General features: G+C 39.8%; 1 protein-coding gene across 2 annotated transcripts in view; it reads left to right on the top strand.

Annotated features, from left to right (window-relative positions):
- MTHFD1 (methylenetetrahydrofolate dehydrogenase, cyclohydrolase and formyltetrahydrofolate synthetase 1) overlaps nucleotides 1–20,389 on the top strand; it is a 178,968-nt gene that overhangs the window by 32,686 nt on the left and 125,893 nt on the right. For both annotated transcript variants that reach the window (XM_053697279.1, XM_053697280.1), the window contains exon 9: nucleotides 4,192–4,319. In XM_053697279.1, the coding sequence (XP_053553254.1) occupies nucleotides 4,192–4,319 (128 nt within the window). The remainder of the gene's footprint in view (nucleotides 1–4,191; nucleotides 4,320–20,389) is intronic.

Genomic DNA, 20,389 nt, shown 5'->3' with positions numbered 1-20,389 from the left:
CTATAAGTGTGCTTCTGCTATCAGTAAGTTCTTATTAAGTAACAGAAGCATCTCTGTATGTTCAGCTATACGTCTGTTTCTGCTATCAGTAAGTTCTTATTAAGGAACAGAAGCATCTCTGCATGTTCAGCTATAAGTCTGCTTCTGCTATCAGTAAGTTCTTATTAAGGAACAGAAGCATCTCTGCATGTTCAGCTATAAGTCAGTTTCTGCTATCAGTAAGTGCTTATTGAGGAACAGAAGCATCTCTGCATGTTCAGCTATAAGTCTGTTTCTGCTATCAGTAAGTTCTTATTGAGGAACAGAAGCATCTCTGCATGTTCAGCTATAAGTCTGTTTCTGCTATCAGTAAGTTCTTATTAAGGAACAGAAGCATCTCTGCATGTTCAGCTATAAGTCTGTTTCTGCTATCAGTAACTTCTTATTAAGGAACAGAAGCATCTCTGCATGTTCAGCTATAAGTCTGCTTCTGCTATCAGTAAGTTCTTATTAAGGAACAGAAGCATCTCTGCATGTTCAGCTATAAGTCTGTTTCTGCTATCAGTAAGTTCTTATTAAGGAACAGAAGCATCTCTGCATGTTCAGCTATAAGTCTGTTTCTGCTATCAGTAAGTTCTTATTAAGGAACAAAAGCATCTCTGTATGTTCAGCTATAAGTGTGCTTCTGCTATCAGTAAGTTCTTATTAAGTAACAGAAGCATCTCTGTATGTTCAGCTATACGTCTGTTTCTGCTATCAGTAAGTTCTTATTAAGGAACAGAAGCATCTCTGTATATTCAGCTATAAGTCTGTTTCTGCTATCAGTAAGTTCTTATTAAGGAACAGAAGCATCTCTGTATATTCAGCTATAAGTCTGCTTCTGCTATAAGTAAGTGCTTATTAAGGAACAGAAGCATCTCTGCATGTTCAGCTGTAAGTCTGCTTCTGCTATCAGTAAGTTCTTATTAAGGAACAGAAGCATCTCTGCATGTTCAGCTATACGTCTGTTTCTGCTATCAGTAAGTTCTTATTAAGGAACAGAAGCATCTCTGTATATTCAGCTATAAGTCTGTTTCTGCTATCAGTAAGTTCTTATTAAGGAACAAAAGCATCTCTGTATGTTCAGCTATAAGTCTGTTTTTGCTATCAGTAAGTTCTTATTAAGTAACAGAAGCATCTCTGCATGTTCAGCTATAAGTGTGTTTTTGCTATCAGTGTGTTTTTGCTATCAGTAAGTTCTTATTAAGGAACAGAAGCATCTCTGCATGTTCAGCTATAAGTCTGTTTCTGCTATCAGTAAGTTCTTATTAAGGAACAAAAGCATCTCTGTATGTTCAGCTATAAGTCTGCTTCTGCTATCAGTAAGTTCTTATTAAGTAACAGAAGCATCTCTGTATGTTCAGCTATACGTCTGTTTCTGCTATCAGTAAGTTCTTATTAAGGAACAGAAGCATCTCTGTATATTCAGCTATAAGTCTGTTTCTGCTATCAGTAAGTTCTTATTAAGGAACAGAAGCATCTCTGTATATTCAGCTATAAGTCTGCTTCTGCTATAAGTAAGTGCTTATTAAGGAACAGAAGCATCTCTGCATGTTCAGCTGTAAGTCTGCTTCTGCTATCAGTAAGTTCTTATTAAGGAACAGAAGCATCTCTGCATGTTCAGTTATAAGTCTGTTTCTGCTATCAGTAAGTTCTTATTAAGGAACAGAAGCATCTCTGCATGTTCAGCTATAAGTCTGTTTCTGCTATCAGTAAGTTCTTATTAAGGAACAGAAGCATCTCTGCATGTTCAGCTATAAGTCTGTGTTTTTGCTATCAGTAAGTTCTTATTAAGTAACAGAAGCATCTCTGCATGTTCAGCTATAAGTCTGTGTTTTTGCTATCAGTAAGTTCTTATTAAGGAACAGAAGCATCTCTGCATGTTCAGCTATAAGTCTGTTTCTGCTATCAGTAAGTTCTTATTAAGGAACAGAAGCATCTCTGCATGTTCAGCTATAAGTCTGTTTCTGCTATCAGTAAGTTCTTATTAAGGAACAGAAGCATCTCTGCATGTTCAGCTATAAGTCTGCTTCTGCTATCAGTAAGTGCTTATTAAGGAACAGAAGCATCTCTGCATGTTCAGCTATAAGTCTGTTTCTGCTATCAGTAAGTTCTTATTAAGGAACAGAAGCATCTCTGTATGTTCAGCTATACGTCTGTTTCTGCTATCAGTAAGTTCTTATTAAGGAACAGAAGCATCTCATCATGTTCAGCTATAAGTCTGTTTCTGCTATCAGTAAGTTCTTATTAAGGAACAGAAGCATCTCTGCATGTTCAGCTATAAGTCTGTTTTTGCTATCAGTAAGTTCTTATTAAGGAACAGAAGCATCTCTGTATGTTCAGCTATAAGTCTGTTTTTGCTAGCAGTAAGTTCTTATTAAGGAACAGAAGCATCTCTGCATGTTCAGCTATAAGTCTGTTTCTGCTAGCAGTAAGTTCTTATTAAGGAACAGAAGCATCTCTGTATGTTCAGCTATAAGTCTGTTTCTGCTATCAGTAAGTTCTTATTAAGGAACAGAAGCATCTCTGCATGTTCAGCTATAAGTCTGTTTCTGCTATCAGTAAGTTCTTATTAAGGAACAGAAGCATCTCTGCATGTTCAGCTATAAGTCTGTTTCTGCTATCAGTAAGTTCTTATTAAGGAACAGAAGCATCTCTGCATGTTCAGCTATGTCTGTTTCTGCTATCAGTAAGTTCTTATTAAGGAACAGAAGCATCTCTGCATGTTCAGCTATAAGTCTGTTTTTGCTATCAGTAAGTTCTTATTAAGGAACAGAAGCATCTCTGGTTCAGCTATAAGTCTGTTTTTGCTAGCAGTAAGTTCTTATTAAGGAACAGAAGCATCTCTGCATGTTCAGCTATAAGTCTGTTTTTGCTAGCAGTAAGTTCTTATTAAGGAACAGAAGCATCTCTGCATGTTCAGCTATAAGTCTGTTTTTGCTAGCAGTAAGTTCTTATTAAGGAACAGAAGCATCTCTGCATGTTCAGCTATAAGTCGTTTTCTGCTATCTGCAAGGACGTGTGACGCTAAGCTGAACAGTCTTTCAGTTTTCACACTTACTGCATTGGTCAGAAAGATATTTTTGGGCCATTAAATCTCAGTTTATTAACTGCCCAGTACTTCAGGGGTTTGTCTGAATGAGGTACAGTGGTCTCCCCCCAGGTAGGCTTCCAGCTGTAAAGTAGCAGCTTTCAGTTAGAAACCAGTAGTGCACAGCTGCTCCTTCAACAAATGATACCAAGAGAATAAAACAGATTAGATAATAGAAGTAAATTAGAAAGTTGTTTAAAATTGTATTCTCTATCTGAATAATGAAAGAATATTTTTGGGTTTCATGTCCCTTTAAATCTCCACTCCAGCTTTAAAATGAAATGGGAACATGCAGTTTCAAAAACGCCACAAGATGGCATATGGGTAGGAATTGGAGGTATCGGTTTAAGTATTGGTGCGTTTGCACGAGTACAAGTACTAATGCAATTACTTGGTATCGGCACTGATACTGAAACTAGTATCGGTATCGGTGCAAGCCTAATATCTACATCTGAAGAAGAGACCTGTGAGGTCTTGAAACATTATGAAAGGGAAAAAAAACCAACTGGCTTTGTCGGTTCCTTAAAAGGTATCACAATCTACTAAAGGAACAGTCTCGGTAGGACCAATACAGTAACAACCCTTTTTCTGTGTGACAAAGCACGAGACAGTCAGGCATGGCATGCACCGGATGATCTATACTAATGTAATTTTACGCTGATGAGTGGCAGAACTTTTTCTGCAGTACAAATTGTCCTCAGTTCCCTTATGAAAAAGGCTCTTATATCCCGTGCCACACAGACTTCCATATACAATAGGTTACTGGACTGTGCGGTCACTCGTCTGTGTACAACATCACTCAGATGTTAGTTAAGATTATCAGAATAACACAAACCCAGCACAGCACGAGTGTTGGCATCTGCTAGACGTTCTTACACTGTGATACTCGCTCCAGCCATCACTTGTGTATTGTAAACAGCATCTCGGCATGTGACTCTTCATAGCGAGACTAAGTCACCGATCTCTTTATTAGCAGTTGGCAGACTCCATGTTCCCTGTGATTGACCCAATCTAATATTAGTTTTGTCTTGTGATCATTGAGGAAGATTCTACTTAACTGACTACAAATCTTTCTCTCCCAGATCCTTCAAAAGCATCAGGCAGGCGCGTCGTTGGGGATGTTGCATATGAAGAAGCAAAGGCGAAAGCGTCATACATCACGCCGGTGCCTGGTGGCGTCGGACCAATGACAGTGGCTATGCTCATGGAGGTTGGTTTAAAGAAAAAAATATTTGTTTTAGACTTTGCTATAAAACATAATTGCTGTTCGCTTGATTTTAGTTCAGCACATTACAATATTTGAACCTGCCTAAAAAGTCTTCTATAAGCAGGTGACGTGACCAGTAATCGTCCCATCTCCTCCTCCCTCTGTGTATGTGACGGTTTATGGACACAGGTTAAAGGGATATGAAACTGAAATGTTTTCTTTCATGATTCAGATAGACCATACAATTTTTTTAAGCAACTTTCTAATTTACTCCCTATTATTTTTGGTTCAGCACCCTGGGTAGATCTTGCTGATTAGTGGCTACATTTAGCCACCAATCAGCAAGCACGCTACCCAGGTGCTAAACAAAAAATGGGCCAGATCCTAAGCTTACGTTCCTGCTTTTGAAATAAAGATACAGAAGAGAACGAAGGAAAATTGATAATAAGTAAATTTAGAAAGTTGCTTAAAATTGCATGCTCTATGTGAATCATGAAAGAAAAATATTAAACCCCAAGTGACTCACAGCATTAGAAAAGATATGCATGCAAAAGATATTTAAAAAAACAAAAACATTTAAAGCTTCCTTGTTGTTGGAAAAATATACATTGTTTTGAAGCCCTGGGACACACTCTTTGCAAGACCTTTTGAATGTTTTGTCTTACTGCCTTTGCTGAGGCCAGTTATGGATAGAATTTAACCTGCTTATGTGCATATAAACCAATCACTGTGCAGCATGTAGGAAGTTCTGGATTCTGCATCTTCTGTGATCATTTTTCAGAGTAAAATTACAGGAAAAGCAGGAAAATAAATAATGAAAGAGGCTGTACTTTTTATATGCAAAATTAAGCAATTTATGGGGAAAGAATCTTTTAGCAGTGCAGAACTCTTTAAACTGGAAGGACTGCAAATAAATGATTCTTCTCAAATTATTTCTTATGCCTCAATGCTGTGTGAAATGGTTGTTCCCTTGTTGCTGTTTCAGTTCTGTGTTTTACAACCTTCACTGAACAAAATATCCTAATGTTACTGGGTCTGATATTATATTAGAATAAAGTGTTCTGTATGTGAGACTGCTTGGTACAGACGTACTTATTATTTAACAGACATCAGTATTACAGCCGATCAGTTCTACAGAACCGCACACACAGCTACAGAATCAAGCTCTGTGCGAATAAACTGTAACTCATGGCAGGAACAACCAGGGACGTGCACATTTAGAGTTAAATTGCTTAAAGGGACATGAAACGCAACATTTTTCTTCCATGAGTCAGAAGAAACTATTCTAAACAACTTTCCAATTTACTTCTGTTATCTAATTTGCTTAGTTCTCTTTGTAACCTTTGCTAAAAAGGATACCTAGGTTGGCTGCGTAGCTGGGAGCTAGCTGGTGACTGCACTTATGTCTTTTGTCATTGGCTTACCGATATGTTCAGCTAACTCCCAGTAAGGCATTGCTGCTCCTTGCACAAAGGATACCAAAAGAAGGAAGCAAAATTGATAACAGAAGTAAATTGGAATGTTTGTTTAAAAAAAATTATGTTTATCTGAATTATAAAAGAAAAAAAATTGTTTTTTGTGTCCCTTTAAGAAAACAATTGTTACTGTGCATAATTACAGCAGACAGGAATGGAAGCTGCCAGTTATAGACTGCTGAATTGTAATTTAAGTCTGGGACTAACTGGAACGTATGTGCTTGTGTGTATAAAATATTATTATACCCCTTTTATGTCCCTCTATTTATTGAAGGTGGCAACGAAGGGAAAGCAATTGTGTCTGGTGGCCGTTATGACCATAGTGGTCACTTTTAAAACAAGGGGTTGCTTGCTCTATTTCAGTGCATATGAGTGCAAAGGACCTAAGTCACCTTTAGGACAGCTGTTTTTTTGTTATTTGCTTGGGGAACACACCCTTCAGTTAATATTAATTCCCCTGTTTATATGACCAGTGCTTTGTTTAGAGGACACAGCTCCTGTGTTGTCACTAAGTGCCACTAATTGTCAGGGTTCTGAGGTCCCTCAGGGTCTGAGGAAAGTTTACTGCTTTTATTGTGACATCATGTTGCACATGGAGACTGGCTTCTCAGCACCTGCTACATCTGTACAATATAAAGCTGATGTAGTGCGGTGCTTATTGTGACATCATGTTGCACAGGGAGTCTGGCTTCTCAGCACCTGCTACATCTGTACAATATAAAGCTGAGGTAGTGCGGTGCTTATTGTGACATCATGTTGCACAGGGAGTCTGGCTTCTCAGCACCTGCTACTTCTGTACAATATAAAGCTGATGTAGTGCGGTGCTTATTGTGACATCATGTTGCACAGGGAGTCTGGCTTCTCAGCACCTGCTACTTCTGTACAATATAAAGCTGATGTAGTGCGGTGCTTATTGTGACATCATGTTGCACAGGGAGTCTGGCTTCTCAGCACCTGCTACATCTGTACAATATAAAGCTGATGTAGTGCGGTGCTTATTGTGACATCATGTTGCACAGGGAGTCTGGCTTCTCAGCACCTGCTACTTCTGTACAATATAAAGCTGATGTAGTGCGGTGCTTATTGTGACATCATGTTGCACAGGGAGTCTGGCTTCTCAGCACCTGCTACTTCTGTACAATATAAAGCTGATGTAGTGCGGTGCTTAATGTGACATCATGTTGCACAGGGAGTTCGGCTTCTCAGCACCTGCTACTTCTGTACAATATAAAGCTGATGTAGTGCGGTGCTTATTGTGACATCATGTTGCACAGGAAGTCTGGCTTCTCAGCACCTGCTACATCTGTACAATATAAAGCTGAGGTAGTGCGGTGCTTATTGTGACATCATGTTGCACAGGAAGTCTGGCTTCTCAGCACCTGCTACTTCTGTACAATATAAAGCTGAGGTAGTGCGGTGCTTATTGTGACATCATGTTGCACAGGGATTCTGGCTTCTCAGCATCTGCTACTTCTGTACAATATAAAGCTGAGGTAGTGCGGTGCTTAATGTGACATCATGTTGCACAGGGAGTCTGGCTTCTCAGCACCTGCTACTTCTGTACAATATAAAGCTGAGGTAGTGCGGTGCTTATTGTGACATCATGTTGCACAGGAAGTCTGCCTTACTAGCACCTGCTACTTCTGTACAATATACAGCTGATGTAGTGCGGTGCTTATTGTGACATCATGTTGTACAGGAAGTCTGGCTTCTCAGCACCTGCTACTTCTGTACAATATAAAGCTGATGTAGTGCGGTGCTTATTGTGACATCATGTTGGACAGGAAGTCTGGCTTCTCAGCACCTGCTACTTCTGTACAATATAAAGCTGAGGTTGTGCGGTGCTTATTGTGACATCATGTTGCACAGGGAGTCTGGCTTCTCAGCACCTGCTCCTTCTGTACAATATAAAGCTGAGGTAGTGCGGTGCTTATTGTGACATGTTGCACAGGGAGTCTGGCTTCTCAGCACCTGCTACATCTGTACAATATACAGCTGATGTAGTGCGGTGCTTATTGTGACATCATGTTACACAGAGAGTCTGGCTTCTCAGCACCTGCTATATCTGTACAATATAAAGCTGATGTAGTGCGGTGCTTATTGTGACATCATGTTGCACATGGAGTCTGGCTTCTCAGCACCTGCTACTTCTGTACAATATAAAGCTGAGGTAGTGCGGTGCTTATTGTGACATCATGTTGCACAGAGAGTCTGGCTTCTCAGCACCAGCTACTTCTGTACAATATAAAGCTGATGTAGTGCGGTGCTTATTGTGACATCATGTTGCACAGGAAGTCTGGCTTCTCAGCACCTGCTACTTCTGTACAATATAAAGCTGATGTAGTGCGGTGCTTATTGTGACATCATGTTGCACAGGGAGTCTGGCTTCTCAGCACCTGCTCCTTCTGTACAATATAAAGCTGAAGTAGTGCGGTGCTTATTGTGACATCATGTTGCACAGAGAGTCTGGCTTCTCAGCACCTGCTACTTCTGTACAATATAAAGCTGATTTAGTGCGGTGCTTATTGTGACATCATGTTGCACAGGGAGTCTGGCTTCTCAGCACCTGCTACTTCTGTACAATATAAAGCTGATGTAGTGCGGTGCTTATTGTGACATCATGTTGCACAGGGAGTCTGGCTTCTCAGCACCTGCTACATCTGTACAATATAAAGCTGATGTAGTGCGGTGCTTATTGTGACATCATGTTGCACAGGGAGTCTGGCTTCTCAGCACCTGCTCCTTCTGTACAATATAAAGCTGAGGTAGTGCGGTGCTTATTGTGACATCATGTTGCACAGGGAGTCTGGCTTCTCAGCACCTGCTACATCTGTACAATATAAAGCTGATGTAGTGCGGTGCTTATTGTGACATCATGTTGCACAGGGAGTCTGGCTTCTCAGCACCTGCTACTTCTGTACAATATAAAGCTGATGTAGCGCATGCTTATTGTGACATCATGTTGCACAGGGAGTCTGGCTTCTCAGCACCTGCTACTTCTGTACAATATAAAGCTGAGGTAGTGCGGTGCTTATTGTGACATCATGTTGCACATGGAGACTGGCTTCTCAGCACCTGCTACATCTGTACAATATACAGCTGATGTAGTGCGGTGCTTATTGTGACATCATGTTGCACAGGGAGTCTGGCTTCTCAGCACCTGCTACATCTGTACAATATAAAGCTGAGGTAGTGCGGTGCTTATTGTGACATCATGTTGCACAGGGAGTCTGGCTTCTCAGCACCTGCTACATCTGTACAATATAAAGCTGATGTAGTGCGGTGCTTATTGTGACATCATGTTGCACAGGGAGTCTGCCTTACTAGCACTTGCTACTTCTGCACAATATAAAGCTGATGTAGTGCGGTGCAATATAAAGCTGAGGTAGTGCGGTGCTTATTGTGACATCATGTTACACAGGGAGTCTGCCTTACTAGCACCTGCTCCTTCTGTACAATATAAAGCTGATGTAGTGTGGTGCTTATTGTGACATCATGTTGCACAGGAAGTCTGGCTTTTCAGCACCTTCTACTTCTGTACAATATAAAGCTGATGTAGTGCGGTGCTTATTGTGACATCATGTTACACAGGGAGTCTGCCTTACTAGCACCTGCTTCTTCTGTACAATATAAAGCTGATGTAGTGCGGTGCTTATTGTGACATCATGTTGCACAGGGAGTCTGGCTTCTCAGCACCTGCTACTTCTGTACAATATAAAGCTGATGTAGTGCGGTGCTTATTGTGACATCATGTTGCACAGGGAGTCTGGCTTCTCAGCACCTGCTACTTCTGTACAATATAAAGCTGATGTAGTGCGGTGCTTATTGTGACATCATGTTGCACAGGGAGTCTGGCTTCTCAGCACCTGCTACTTCTGTACAATATAAAGCTGATGTAGTGCGGTGCTTATTGTGACATCATGTTGCACAGGGAGTCTGGCTTCTCAGCACCTGCTACTTCTGTACAATATAAAGCTGAGGTAGTGCGGTGCTTATTGTGACATCATGTTGCACAGGGAGTCTGGTTTCTCAGCACCTGCTACTTCTGTACAATATAAAGCTGATGTAGTGCGGTGCTTATTGTGACACCATGTTGCACAGGGAGTCTGGTTTCTCAGCACCTGCTACTTCTGTACAATATAAAGCTGAGGTTGTGCGGTGCTTATTGTGACATCATGTTGCACAGGGAGTCTGGCTTCTCAGCACCTGCTACATCTGGTCAATATAAAGCTGAGGTAGTGCGGTGCTTATTGTGACATCATGTTGCACAGGGAGTCTGGCTTCTCGGCACCTGCTACTTCTGTACAATATAAAGCTGATGTAGTGCGGTGCTTAATGTGACATGTTGCACAGGGAGTTTGGCTTCTCAGCACCTGCTACTTCTGTACAATATAAAGCTGATGTAGTGCGGTGCTTATTGTGACATCATGTTGCACAGGAAGTCTGGCTTCTCAGCACCTGCTACATCTGTACAATATAAAGCTGAGGTAGTGCGGTGCTTATTGTGACATCATGTTGCACAGGAAGTCTGGCTTCTCAGCACCTGCTACTTCTGTACAATATAAAGCTGAGGTAGTGCGGTGCTTAATGTGACATCATGTTGCACAGGAAGTCTGCCTTACTAGCACCTGCTACTTCTGTACAATATACAGCTGATGTAGTGCGGTGCTTATTGTGACATCATGTTGCACAGGAAGTCTGCCTTACTAGCACCTGCTACTTCTGTACAATATACAGCTGATGTAGTGCGGTGCTTATTGTGACATCATGTTGCACAGGGAGTCTGGCTTCTCAGCACCTGCTACTTCTGTACAATATAAAGCTGAGGTAGCGCGGTGGTCATTGGGTGCACTGCAGAATAAACCATATTTCTCCAACATAGGTGTGTCCGGTCCACGGCGTCATCCTTACTTGTGGGATATTCTCTTCCCCAACAGGAAATGGCAAAGAGCCCAGCAAAGCTGGTCACATGATCCCTCCTAGGCTCCGCCTACCCCAGTCATTCTCTTTGCCGTTGTACAGGCAACATCTCCACGGAGATGGCTTAGAGTTTTTTAGTGTTTAACTGTAGTTTTTATTATTCAATCAAGAGTTTGTTATTTTGAAATAGTGCTGGTATGTACTATTTACTCAGAAACAGAAAAGAGATGAAGATTTCTGTTTGTATGAGGAAAATGATTTTAGCAACCGTAACTAAAATCCATGGCTGTTCCACACAGGACTGTTGAGAGCAATTAACTTCAGTTGGGGGAACAGTGTGCAGCCTCTTGCTGCTTGAGGTATGACACATTCTAACAAGACGATGTAATGCTGGAAGCTGTCATTTTCCCTATGGGATCCGGTAAGCCATGTTTATTACGATTGTAAATAAGGGCTTCACAAGGGCTTATTGAGACTGTAGACTTTTTCTGGGCTAAATCGATTCATTATTAACACATATTTAGCCTTGAGGAATCATTTTATCTGGGTATTTTGATATAATAATATCGGCAGGCACTGTATTAGACACCTTATTCCTTAGGGGCTTTCCCAAAGCATAAGCAGAGCCTCATTTTCGCGCCGGTGTGGCGCACTTGTTTTTGAGAGGCATGGCATGCAGTCGCATGTGAGAGGAGCTCTGATACTTAGAAAAGACTTTCTGAAGGCGTCATTTGGTATCGTATTCCCCTTTGGGCTTGGTTGGGTCTCAGCAAAGCAGATACCAGGGACTGTAAAGGGGTTAAAGTTTTAAACGGCTCCGGTTCCGTTATTTTAAGGGTTAAAGCTTCCAAATTTGGTGTGCAATACTTTTAAGGCTTTAAGACACTGTGGTGAAAATTTGGTGAATTTTGAACAATTCCTTCATGTTTTTTCGCAATTGCAGTAATAAAGTGTGTTCAGTTTAAAATTTAAAGTGACAGTAACGGTTTTATTTTAAAACGTTTTTGTACTTTGTTATCAAGTTTATGCCTGTTTAACATGTCTGAACTACCAGATAGACTGTGTTCTGAATGTGGGGAAGCCAGAATTCCTATTCATTTAAATAAATGTGATTTATGTGATAATGACAATGATGCCCAAGATGATTCCTCAAGTGAGGGGAGTAAGCATGGTACTGCATCATTCCCTCCTTCGTCTACACGAGTCTTGCCCACTCAGGAGGCCCCTAGTACATCTAGCGCGCCAATACTCCTTACTATGCAACAATTAACGGCTGTAATGGATAATTCTGTCAAAAACATTTTAGCCAAAATGAACACTTGTCAGCGTAAGCGCGGCTGCTCTGTTTTAGATACTGAAGAGCATGACGACACTGATATTAATATTTCTGAAGGGCCCCTAACCCAGTCTGATGGGGCCAGGGAGGTTTTGTCTGAGGGAGAAATTACTGATTCAGGGAACATTTCTCAACAGGCTGAACCTGATGTGATTGCATTTAAATTTAAGTTGGAACATCTCCGCATTCTGCTTAAGGAGGTATTATCCACTCTGGATGATTGTGACAAGTTGGTCATCCCAGAGAAACTATGTAAAATGGACAAGTTCCTAGAGGTGCCGGGGCTCCCAGAAGCTTTTCCTATACCCAAGCGGGTGGCGGACATTGTTAATAAAGAATGGGAAAGGCCCGGTATTCCTTTCGTCCCTCCCCCCATATTTAAAAAATTGTTTCCTATGGTCGACCCCAGAAAGGACTTATGGCAGACAGTCCCCAAGGTCGAGGGAGCGGTTTCCACTTTAAACAAACGCACCACTATACCCATAGAGGATAGTTGTGCTTTCAAAGATCCTATGGATAAAAAATTAGAAGGTTTGCTTAAAAAGATGTTTGTTCAGCAAGGTTACCTTCTACAACCAATTTCATGCATTGTCCCTGTCGCTACAGCCGCATGTTTCTGGTTCGATGATCTGATAAGGGCGGTCGATAGTGATTCTCCTCCTTTTGAGGAGATTATGGACAGAATCAATGCTCTCAAATTGGCTAATTCTTTCACCCTAGACGCCACTTTGCAATTGGCTAGGTTAGCGGCTAAGAATTCTGGGTTTGCTATTGTGGCGCGCAGAGCGCTTTGGTTGAAATCTTGGTCGGCTGATGCGTCTTCCAAGAACAAGCTACTTAACATTCCTTTCAAGGGGAAAACGCTGTTTGGCCCTGACTTGAAAGAGATTATCTCTGATATCACTGGGGGTAAGGGCCACGCCCTTCCTCAGGATCGGCCTTTCAAGGCAAAAAATAAACCTAATTTTCGTCCCTTTCGTAGAAACGGACCAGCCCAAGGTGCTACGTCCTCTAAGCAAGAGGGTAATACTTCTCAAGCCAAGCCAGCTTGGAGACCAATGCAAGGCTGGAACAAGGGAAAGCAGGCCAAGAAACCTGCTACCAAGACTGCATGAAATGTTGGCCCCCGATCCGGGACCGGATCTGATGGGGGGCAGACTCTCTCTCTTCGCTCAGGCTTGGGCAAGAGATGTTCTGGATCCTTGGGCGCTAGAAATAGTCTCCCAAGGTTATCTTCTGGAATTCAAGGGACTTCCCCCAAGGGGGAGGTTCCACAGGTCTCAGTTGTCTTCAGACCACATAAAAAGACAGGCATTCTTACATTGTGTAGAAGACCTGTCAAAAATGGGAGTGATTCATCCTGTTCCATTAAGAGAACAAGGGATGGGGTTCTACTCCAATCTGTTCATAGTTCCCAAAAAAGAGGGAACGTTCAGACCAATCTTAGATCTCAAGATCTTAAACAAGTTTCTCAAGGTTCCATCGTTCAAGATGGAAACCATTCGAACTATTCTTCCTTCCATCCAGGAAGGTCAATTCATGACCACGGTGGATTTAAAGGATGCGTATCTACATATTCCTATCCACAAGGAACATCATCGGTTCCTAAGGTTCGCATTCCTGGACAAACATTACCAGTTCGTGGCGCTTCCTTTCGGATTAGCCACTGCTCCAAGGATTTTCACAAAGGTACTAGGGTCCCTTCTAGCTGTGCTAAGACCAAGGGGCATTGCTGTAGTACCTTACTTGGACGACATTCTGATTCAAGCGTCGTCCCTTCCTCAAGCAAAGGCTCACACGGACATTGTCCTGGCCTTTCTCAGATCTCACGGATGGAAAGTGAACGTGGAAAAGAGTTCTCTATCCCCGTCAACAAGGGTTCCCTTCTTGGGAACAATATTAGACTCCTTAGAAATGAGGATTTTTCTGACAGAGGCCAGAAAAACAAAACTTCTAGACTCTTGTCGAATACTTCATTCAGTTCCTCTTCCTTCCATAGCTCAGGGCATGGAAGTGATCGGGTTGATGGTAGCGGCAATGGACATAGTTCCTTTTGCGCGCATTCATCTAAGACCATTACAACTGTGCATGCTCAGTCAGTGGAATGGGGACTATACAGACTTGTCTCCGAAGATACAAGTAAATCAGAGGACCAGAGACTCACTCCGTTGGTGGCTGTCCCTGGACAACCTGTCACAAGGGATGACATTCCGCAGACCAGAGTGGGTCATTGTCACGACCGACGCCAGTCTGATGGGCTGGGGCGCGGTCTGGGGATCCCTGAAAGCTCAGGGTCTTTGGTCTCGGGAAGAATCTCTTCTACCGATAAATATTCTGGAACTGAGAGCGATATTCAATGCTCTCCAGGCTTGGCCTCAGCTAGCGAGGTCCAAGTTCATACGGTTTCAATCAGACAACATGACAACTGTTGCGTACATCAACCATCAGGGGGGAACAAGGAGTTCCCTAGCGATGGAAGAAGTGACCAAAATCATTCTATGGGCGGAGTCTCACTCCTGCCACCTGTCTGCTATCCACATCCCAGGAGTGGAAAATTGGGAAGCGGATTTTCTGAGTCGTCAGACATTGCATCCGGGGGAGTGGGAACTCCATCCGGAAATCTTTGCCCAAATCACTCAGCTGTGGGGCATTCCAGACATGGATCTGATGGCCTCTCGTCAGAACTTCAAAGTTCCTTGCTACGGGTCCAGATCCAGGGATCCCAAGGCGGCTCTAGTGGATGCACTAGTAGCACCTTGGACGTTCAAACTAGCATATGTGTTCCCGCCGTTTCCTCTCATCCCCAGGCTGGTAGCCAGGATCAATCAGGAGAGGGCGTCGGTGATCTTGATAGCTCCTGCGTGGCCACGCAGGACTTGGTATGCAGATCTGGTGAATATGTCATCGGCTCCACCTTGGAAGCTACCTTTGAGACGAGACCTTCTTGTTCAGGGTCCGTTCGAACATCCGAATCTGGTTTCACTCCAGCTGACTGCTTGGAGATTGAACGCTTGATTTTATCGAAGCGAGGGTTCTCAGATTCTGTTATCGATACTCTTGTTCAGGCCAGAAAGCCTGTAACTAGAAAGATTTACCACAAAATTTGGAAAAAATATATCTGTTGGTGTGAATCTAAAGGATTCCCTTGGGACAAGGTTAAGATTCCTAGGATTCTATCCTTCCTTCAAGAAGGATTGGAAAAAGGATTATCTGCAAGTTCCCTGAAGGGACAGATTTCTGCCTTGTCAGTGTTACTTCACAAAAAACTGGCTGCTGTGCCAGATGTTCAAGCCTTTGTTCAGGCTCTGGTTAGAATTAAAAATAATCTAAAACTATACAAATATGTCAGATGTTAAACAACACAATGTACAGGGTGACTAGAATAGAGTACAATACTCCCCTCTCAAATGACCGCTGCTCTCTAACAGTCTCTCCCAACCGGACTGTGAGTAGAAAGTGAATCGAATATATAGAGGCGCTGATCTTGAATCTCGTGTATATGGACGTACACACTGAAGAAAGAAAAACTTGGCTTGTGATTTGCAGAAGTTAACAACAAATTAATGTGCAGTATACTCACTCCGAAAAATTCAGAGTTCAGCTTCTTCGAAAGGTTTTTCTGTCTCAACTTTCCCAATTTCCACACTGTGTTTGTGTCTGTGGATAATGAAAATTGCACTGCAGGTAATTGAATCTTTTGCTTGATAAAAAGTGCAATATACTCACTCCGATAAATTTCGGAATCCGGCTCCTCAGAACGTATTGTGTAGTTTGAAATTACTTCCAAAAAGGCAGCAAAAATACTTGTTGTGGTAAAAAACAAATATTTATTAAAACATAATAAAATGCTCTTATTTATCTTGGCTCTACGCGTTTCAACGACAGTGTCGTCTTTTTCAAGAGCAGTAAAAACAATTGGAAGTGCTGCCTTTGGAGTGTTAACAGGTGTATTTATACAGGTAATCATTGTTCCTGTTCCGGTGGTAAACACCGGAATAGGACTCACAAATAAAACATTTTAATTTTGTATTTATTCCAATCCAATTGTGTTTTGAGAATGATATTTATTTATTTTGTATTTAAGCTTTTGGCGCTTAAACTCTCAATAATTTTTCAAATTGGATTGGTATAAATGAAAAAAGCCTTTTGGCCAATCAGAGGGGAGAAAAATAAAGTTCCCTTTCAAGTCCTGGTTTTAAGCAGTTTCTTTTCAGGTCCGCCAGATGATGCGTGGTCATATGTTCTCATCAATCAGGTAGAGAGCGTTGTTTTCAATGCTTCATATGTAAAGGCCTAAGCTCCGGTTTGTCCAATGAGTTCCGTGTCACATGTCTCGGATTGACCAATCTCTCTGTGAGCGACATTTTACTATGTTCCATTGATAGCCAGTGTTTTGGATTCTCTAGGGAGTATGTAATGAAAAGTGCAAGTCACTTTGAATCATATATATTACAGACATAGACAACTTCGTGACAATATTTCACAAAAATCTTGGGTTACAACCTTTTCAATTTCTTTTGAATATTAATTAGTGCAACATGCACTCGAATATCGATGTTGCCATCAAATGTATAAACTTTGCCATCAAATATGAATTTTAAATATAAATTTCGCCATCAAGTATAAATTTTGCCATCAAATATAAATTTTGCCATCAAATATAAATGTATCTTCACATATAATTTCTGAACAGAATCACAGTAATATTGTGTATGTAATTGGGATAAATATTAGACTATTTGAAATATAATGAAACCTAAACAGAATAAAATAATTTATTAAATATATTAAATATAAAATAAAATAAAATAAAATGAAAATAAAATAAATTATGAAAATAAAATAAATTATATGAACGCTGCCACTCTAATATCTTTATTTAAACCATAATGTCCATATGTTTTTAATGTGTGTATCCACCATAATTCTCTTCTATTGAGTTCTTTTTCTATCTCTCCCCCTCTCCAGTGTAATGAAACCTTCTCTATACCTATCCATGATAGATGTTTTTTATCGTATAGAGGACAATTATTATAGTGTAAAGGGACACCATGATCTTCTTTTTCTTTTTCAATTTTATTAAGGTGTTCTAATATACGAGTTTTAGCAAATCTTGAAGTTTGTCCCAAATATTGAATCTGACAATTACACTGAAGTAAATATATTATATTTTTGGTTTTGCAAGTGATGAAATCTTTTATTGTGTATGATTTATTTGTTACTGAAGAAGTGAATGTCTTATGTGTCTTTTTAGTATAATTGCATGCTTTACAATGTCCACATGTATAAAATCCTGTTAAATTGGCAATTTGGATAGGTTTAGGTGGCTTCATCCCCTTGATAAGGGAAGGTGCCAATTTTTGTTTGAAGTTTGTTCCCTTCCTGAAAGTTATCAAAGGTTTGTTTGGAATGATATTATTTAAGTATTCATCATTTTTTAGAACATTCCAATGTTGATTTATAATATGTTTGATCTGTTTGTGTCCACTATTGTATGTGGTAATGAATCTTGGAAAATTTGGATTATTGGTACTTTTTTTGTCAGTGTTCAGTATTAAAGAATCTCGATTCCTGTTTCCCACTTCAACTCTATCTTGTTCTAATGTGTTGCTGTCATAGCCTTTTTGCTCAAATCTTTCTTTAATTATCTTAGATTGGGTATTGAAATCATCTGTGGTATCACAATTTCTTCGTATACGGAGAAATTGTCCTTTAGGGATTGCTTTTAGCCAGGTTGGATGGTGTTCACTGTCTCTCCTTATATAAGTGTTCATGTCACAGCTTTTGAAAAAGGTCCTAGTGTGTATATTTCCTGCTTCAACAAAAATTGTTAAGTCTAGAAAATTAATGTGAGTTTTATTGAATTCAGGTGTTAGTATTATACCCATATTATTTTCATTCAGATAAGAGACAAAGTTATTTGATGCAGTCTCGTCCTTGTTCCAAATACATAGAACATCATCTATGTAGCGCCGCCAGGACACCAGGCCCACCCCAGCCACGCCACATGACCATACATAAGTGTGTTCAAAGTGGTCCATGTAAATATTGGCGTAGCTTGGGGCGAATCTGGTGCCCATGGCGGTGCCACATATCTGAAGATACTGTTTATTATCGAACCAAAAGAAATTATGTTTCAAAATGAACTCTATTGATATTAAAATAAATTCTAGTAATTCTATAGATAAATTTTCATCTTGTTCAAGTTTCCATTTTATGGCTGCTATACCTTTTTTGTGATCAATGATGGAGTATAAAGATGTTACATCCATTGTTAGCCATGAATATTCTGATTCCCATTTCGTATCTTTGAGTATATTTAATACCTGTTTAGTGTCTTTAAGGTATGATCTTGCTGTTTGAGCATAGGGCTGTAACAGATGATCTATAAAGGCAGATAAATTACATGTAAGGGAATCTATCCCACTGATTATGGGCCTCCCTGGAGGTCTAAGTGGATCCTTGTGTAATTTGGGGATGAAGTAAAAAATAGGGGTCTTGGATTCTACTTTATTTAAAAACATAAATTCATCTTGAGAAATAATATTTCTAGCTAAAGCTTGTGATAGGATCTTATTTAATTCTGAAGTGAATGTTCTTTTTGGGTTATTTTTCAAAATTTGATAAGTTTTTGTGTCTGATAAGATTCTATTTGCTTCCTCCATATAGTAGCTACGGTCCATTATTACTATACTTCCCCCCTTATCCGCTTCCTTGATGATAATGTCTTCCCTTTTATTTAAATTTTTGTAAATCTCATTTTCTTGTTTGTTTAAATTGAAATACTTAGGTTTTGCCTCAATTTTTTCTATGTCTTTTAGGATTAATTTGCCAAATACTTCTATGTTTGGGCCCTTACAGTGGCTGGGATAGAAAGTGGAGGGGTTTTTAAAGTAAGTTCTTGGTTCCCTATTTACTTGAGAATTTTCTTGGATTTTACTTAATGTATCTTTCCTGGCAAAAAATCTTTTAACTGTCAAATTACTGATAAATTTCTGTGCATCAATGAATAATTGAAATGTATTAACACTCTGAGTGGGTATAAATTTTAAGCCTTTAGATAGAATATTTTTTTCTTGTTCAGTTATCGTTTGTGATGAAATATTGTGAATGCCTAGTCTCTCTGGCTCCTTCTTCTGTGTTTTACCCCTTCTACCTCTTGTTCCTCTGAAAGATCTGGTGTCCTGTCTCTTTTCCTTTGATTTGTTCTGTCTGTGCGAAGTGGAGAATATCTGTTGGGGTGTATCCAGCCTTGATTGGTCGGTGTGTGGTTTGTTCCTATTTTGTGTCTCTCTTTGAATGTGTTCTGTTGAAAAGGGTGATGTGAGTCTTGTTCATGTCTTGCTTTATTTGTAACTTGTTGATCTTCTCTTTTGTCTCTTTTATCTTTTGGTGAATGTGAATTTTTATAGTGATTAGAGTGATTGGAGTAATGATTATATTCTATTCTATGTTGGTTCGATCCCCTATATTCATTGTGGTTATATTGATTTTCATTTCTTTGGTGAAAAATTTCCCTATTTTGTTGGTGTCTATTGTGCTCATAAGTGTTATTATATCTTATATCGTGATCTCTATAGTTGTTAAATTGATTCCTATTATTAGAGTAGTTATTATTCGAATGATCCCTATTAGATCTCGAATGATTATCTTTTAAATTGTATTGATTTCTATGTGAACTGTGTGTTGTATTATAATTATAATTATAATTATTTCGTGATGCAATTCTGCCTCTAAAATGGTCTTTTTGTGAATTATCCCTTTTATTCTGTGAATTTACTTGAGGTTGTGTATATGGAGTGCCATTTTTAAAATCTTCACTATCTCTGAGGTATTTATTATATTTAGAGTCTCCAATTTGTTCATCTAGCTCTTTGGCTTGTGTTTTAATTTGCTCAAATTTGTCATTACATGTTTTGCTTGAAAGAAATGGTATAAGTTCAGTTTCTAAGGAGAAAATTTCTTTTTCAATATTTTTTAGAACTATGTCTTGATGTTCATATAATAAACTTACTAGATTAGTTGAACATTTGTGGAGAGCTGCATTCCACTTTACCATAAATTCTTTGTCATCTGTGCCAAAAGCCGGCACCTTAGTTACCCTTAGACCCCTAGGAACTATTTCTTCATTTAGATATCTACTTAAAAAAGTTATTTCCCACCATTTTTTGGTCTCTTTAGTATATAATTTCTTAAGTTTGTTTATTATAAATTCCCAATTACTTTTATCTTCATCTAAATGTTTAAATGTATTGTCGTATTTGTTTTGTCTTGCAGCTCTCCAATCGGAGAGGGTATTCTTAGTCATATTAGGAGAAGAATGCAAAAATAATCTAAAACTA

The sequence above is a fragment of the Bombina bombina genome, chromosome 1, assembly GCF_027579735.1.
Source record: "Bombina bombina isolate aBomBom1 chromosome 1, aBomBom1.pri, whole genome shotgun sequence".
Classification (NCBI taxonomy): Eukaryota; Metazoa; Chordata; class Amphibia; order Anura; family Bombinatoridae; genus Bombina; species Bombina bombina.
The sequence above is the reverse complement of the archived record's forward strand: the minus strand, read 5'-3'. Positions and strand labels throughout refer to the sequence as shown.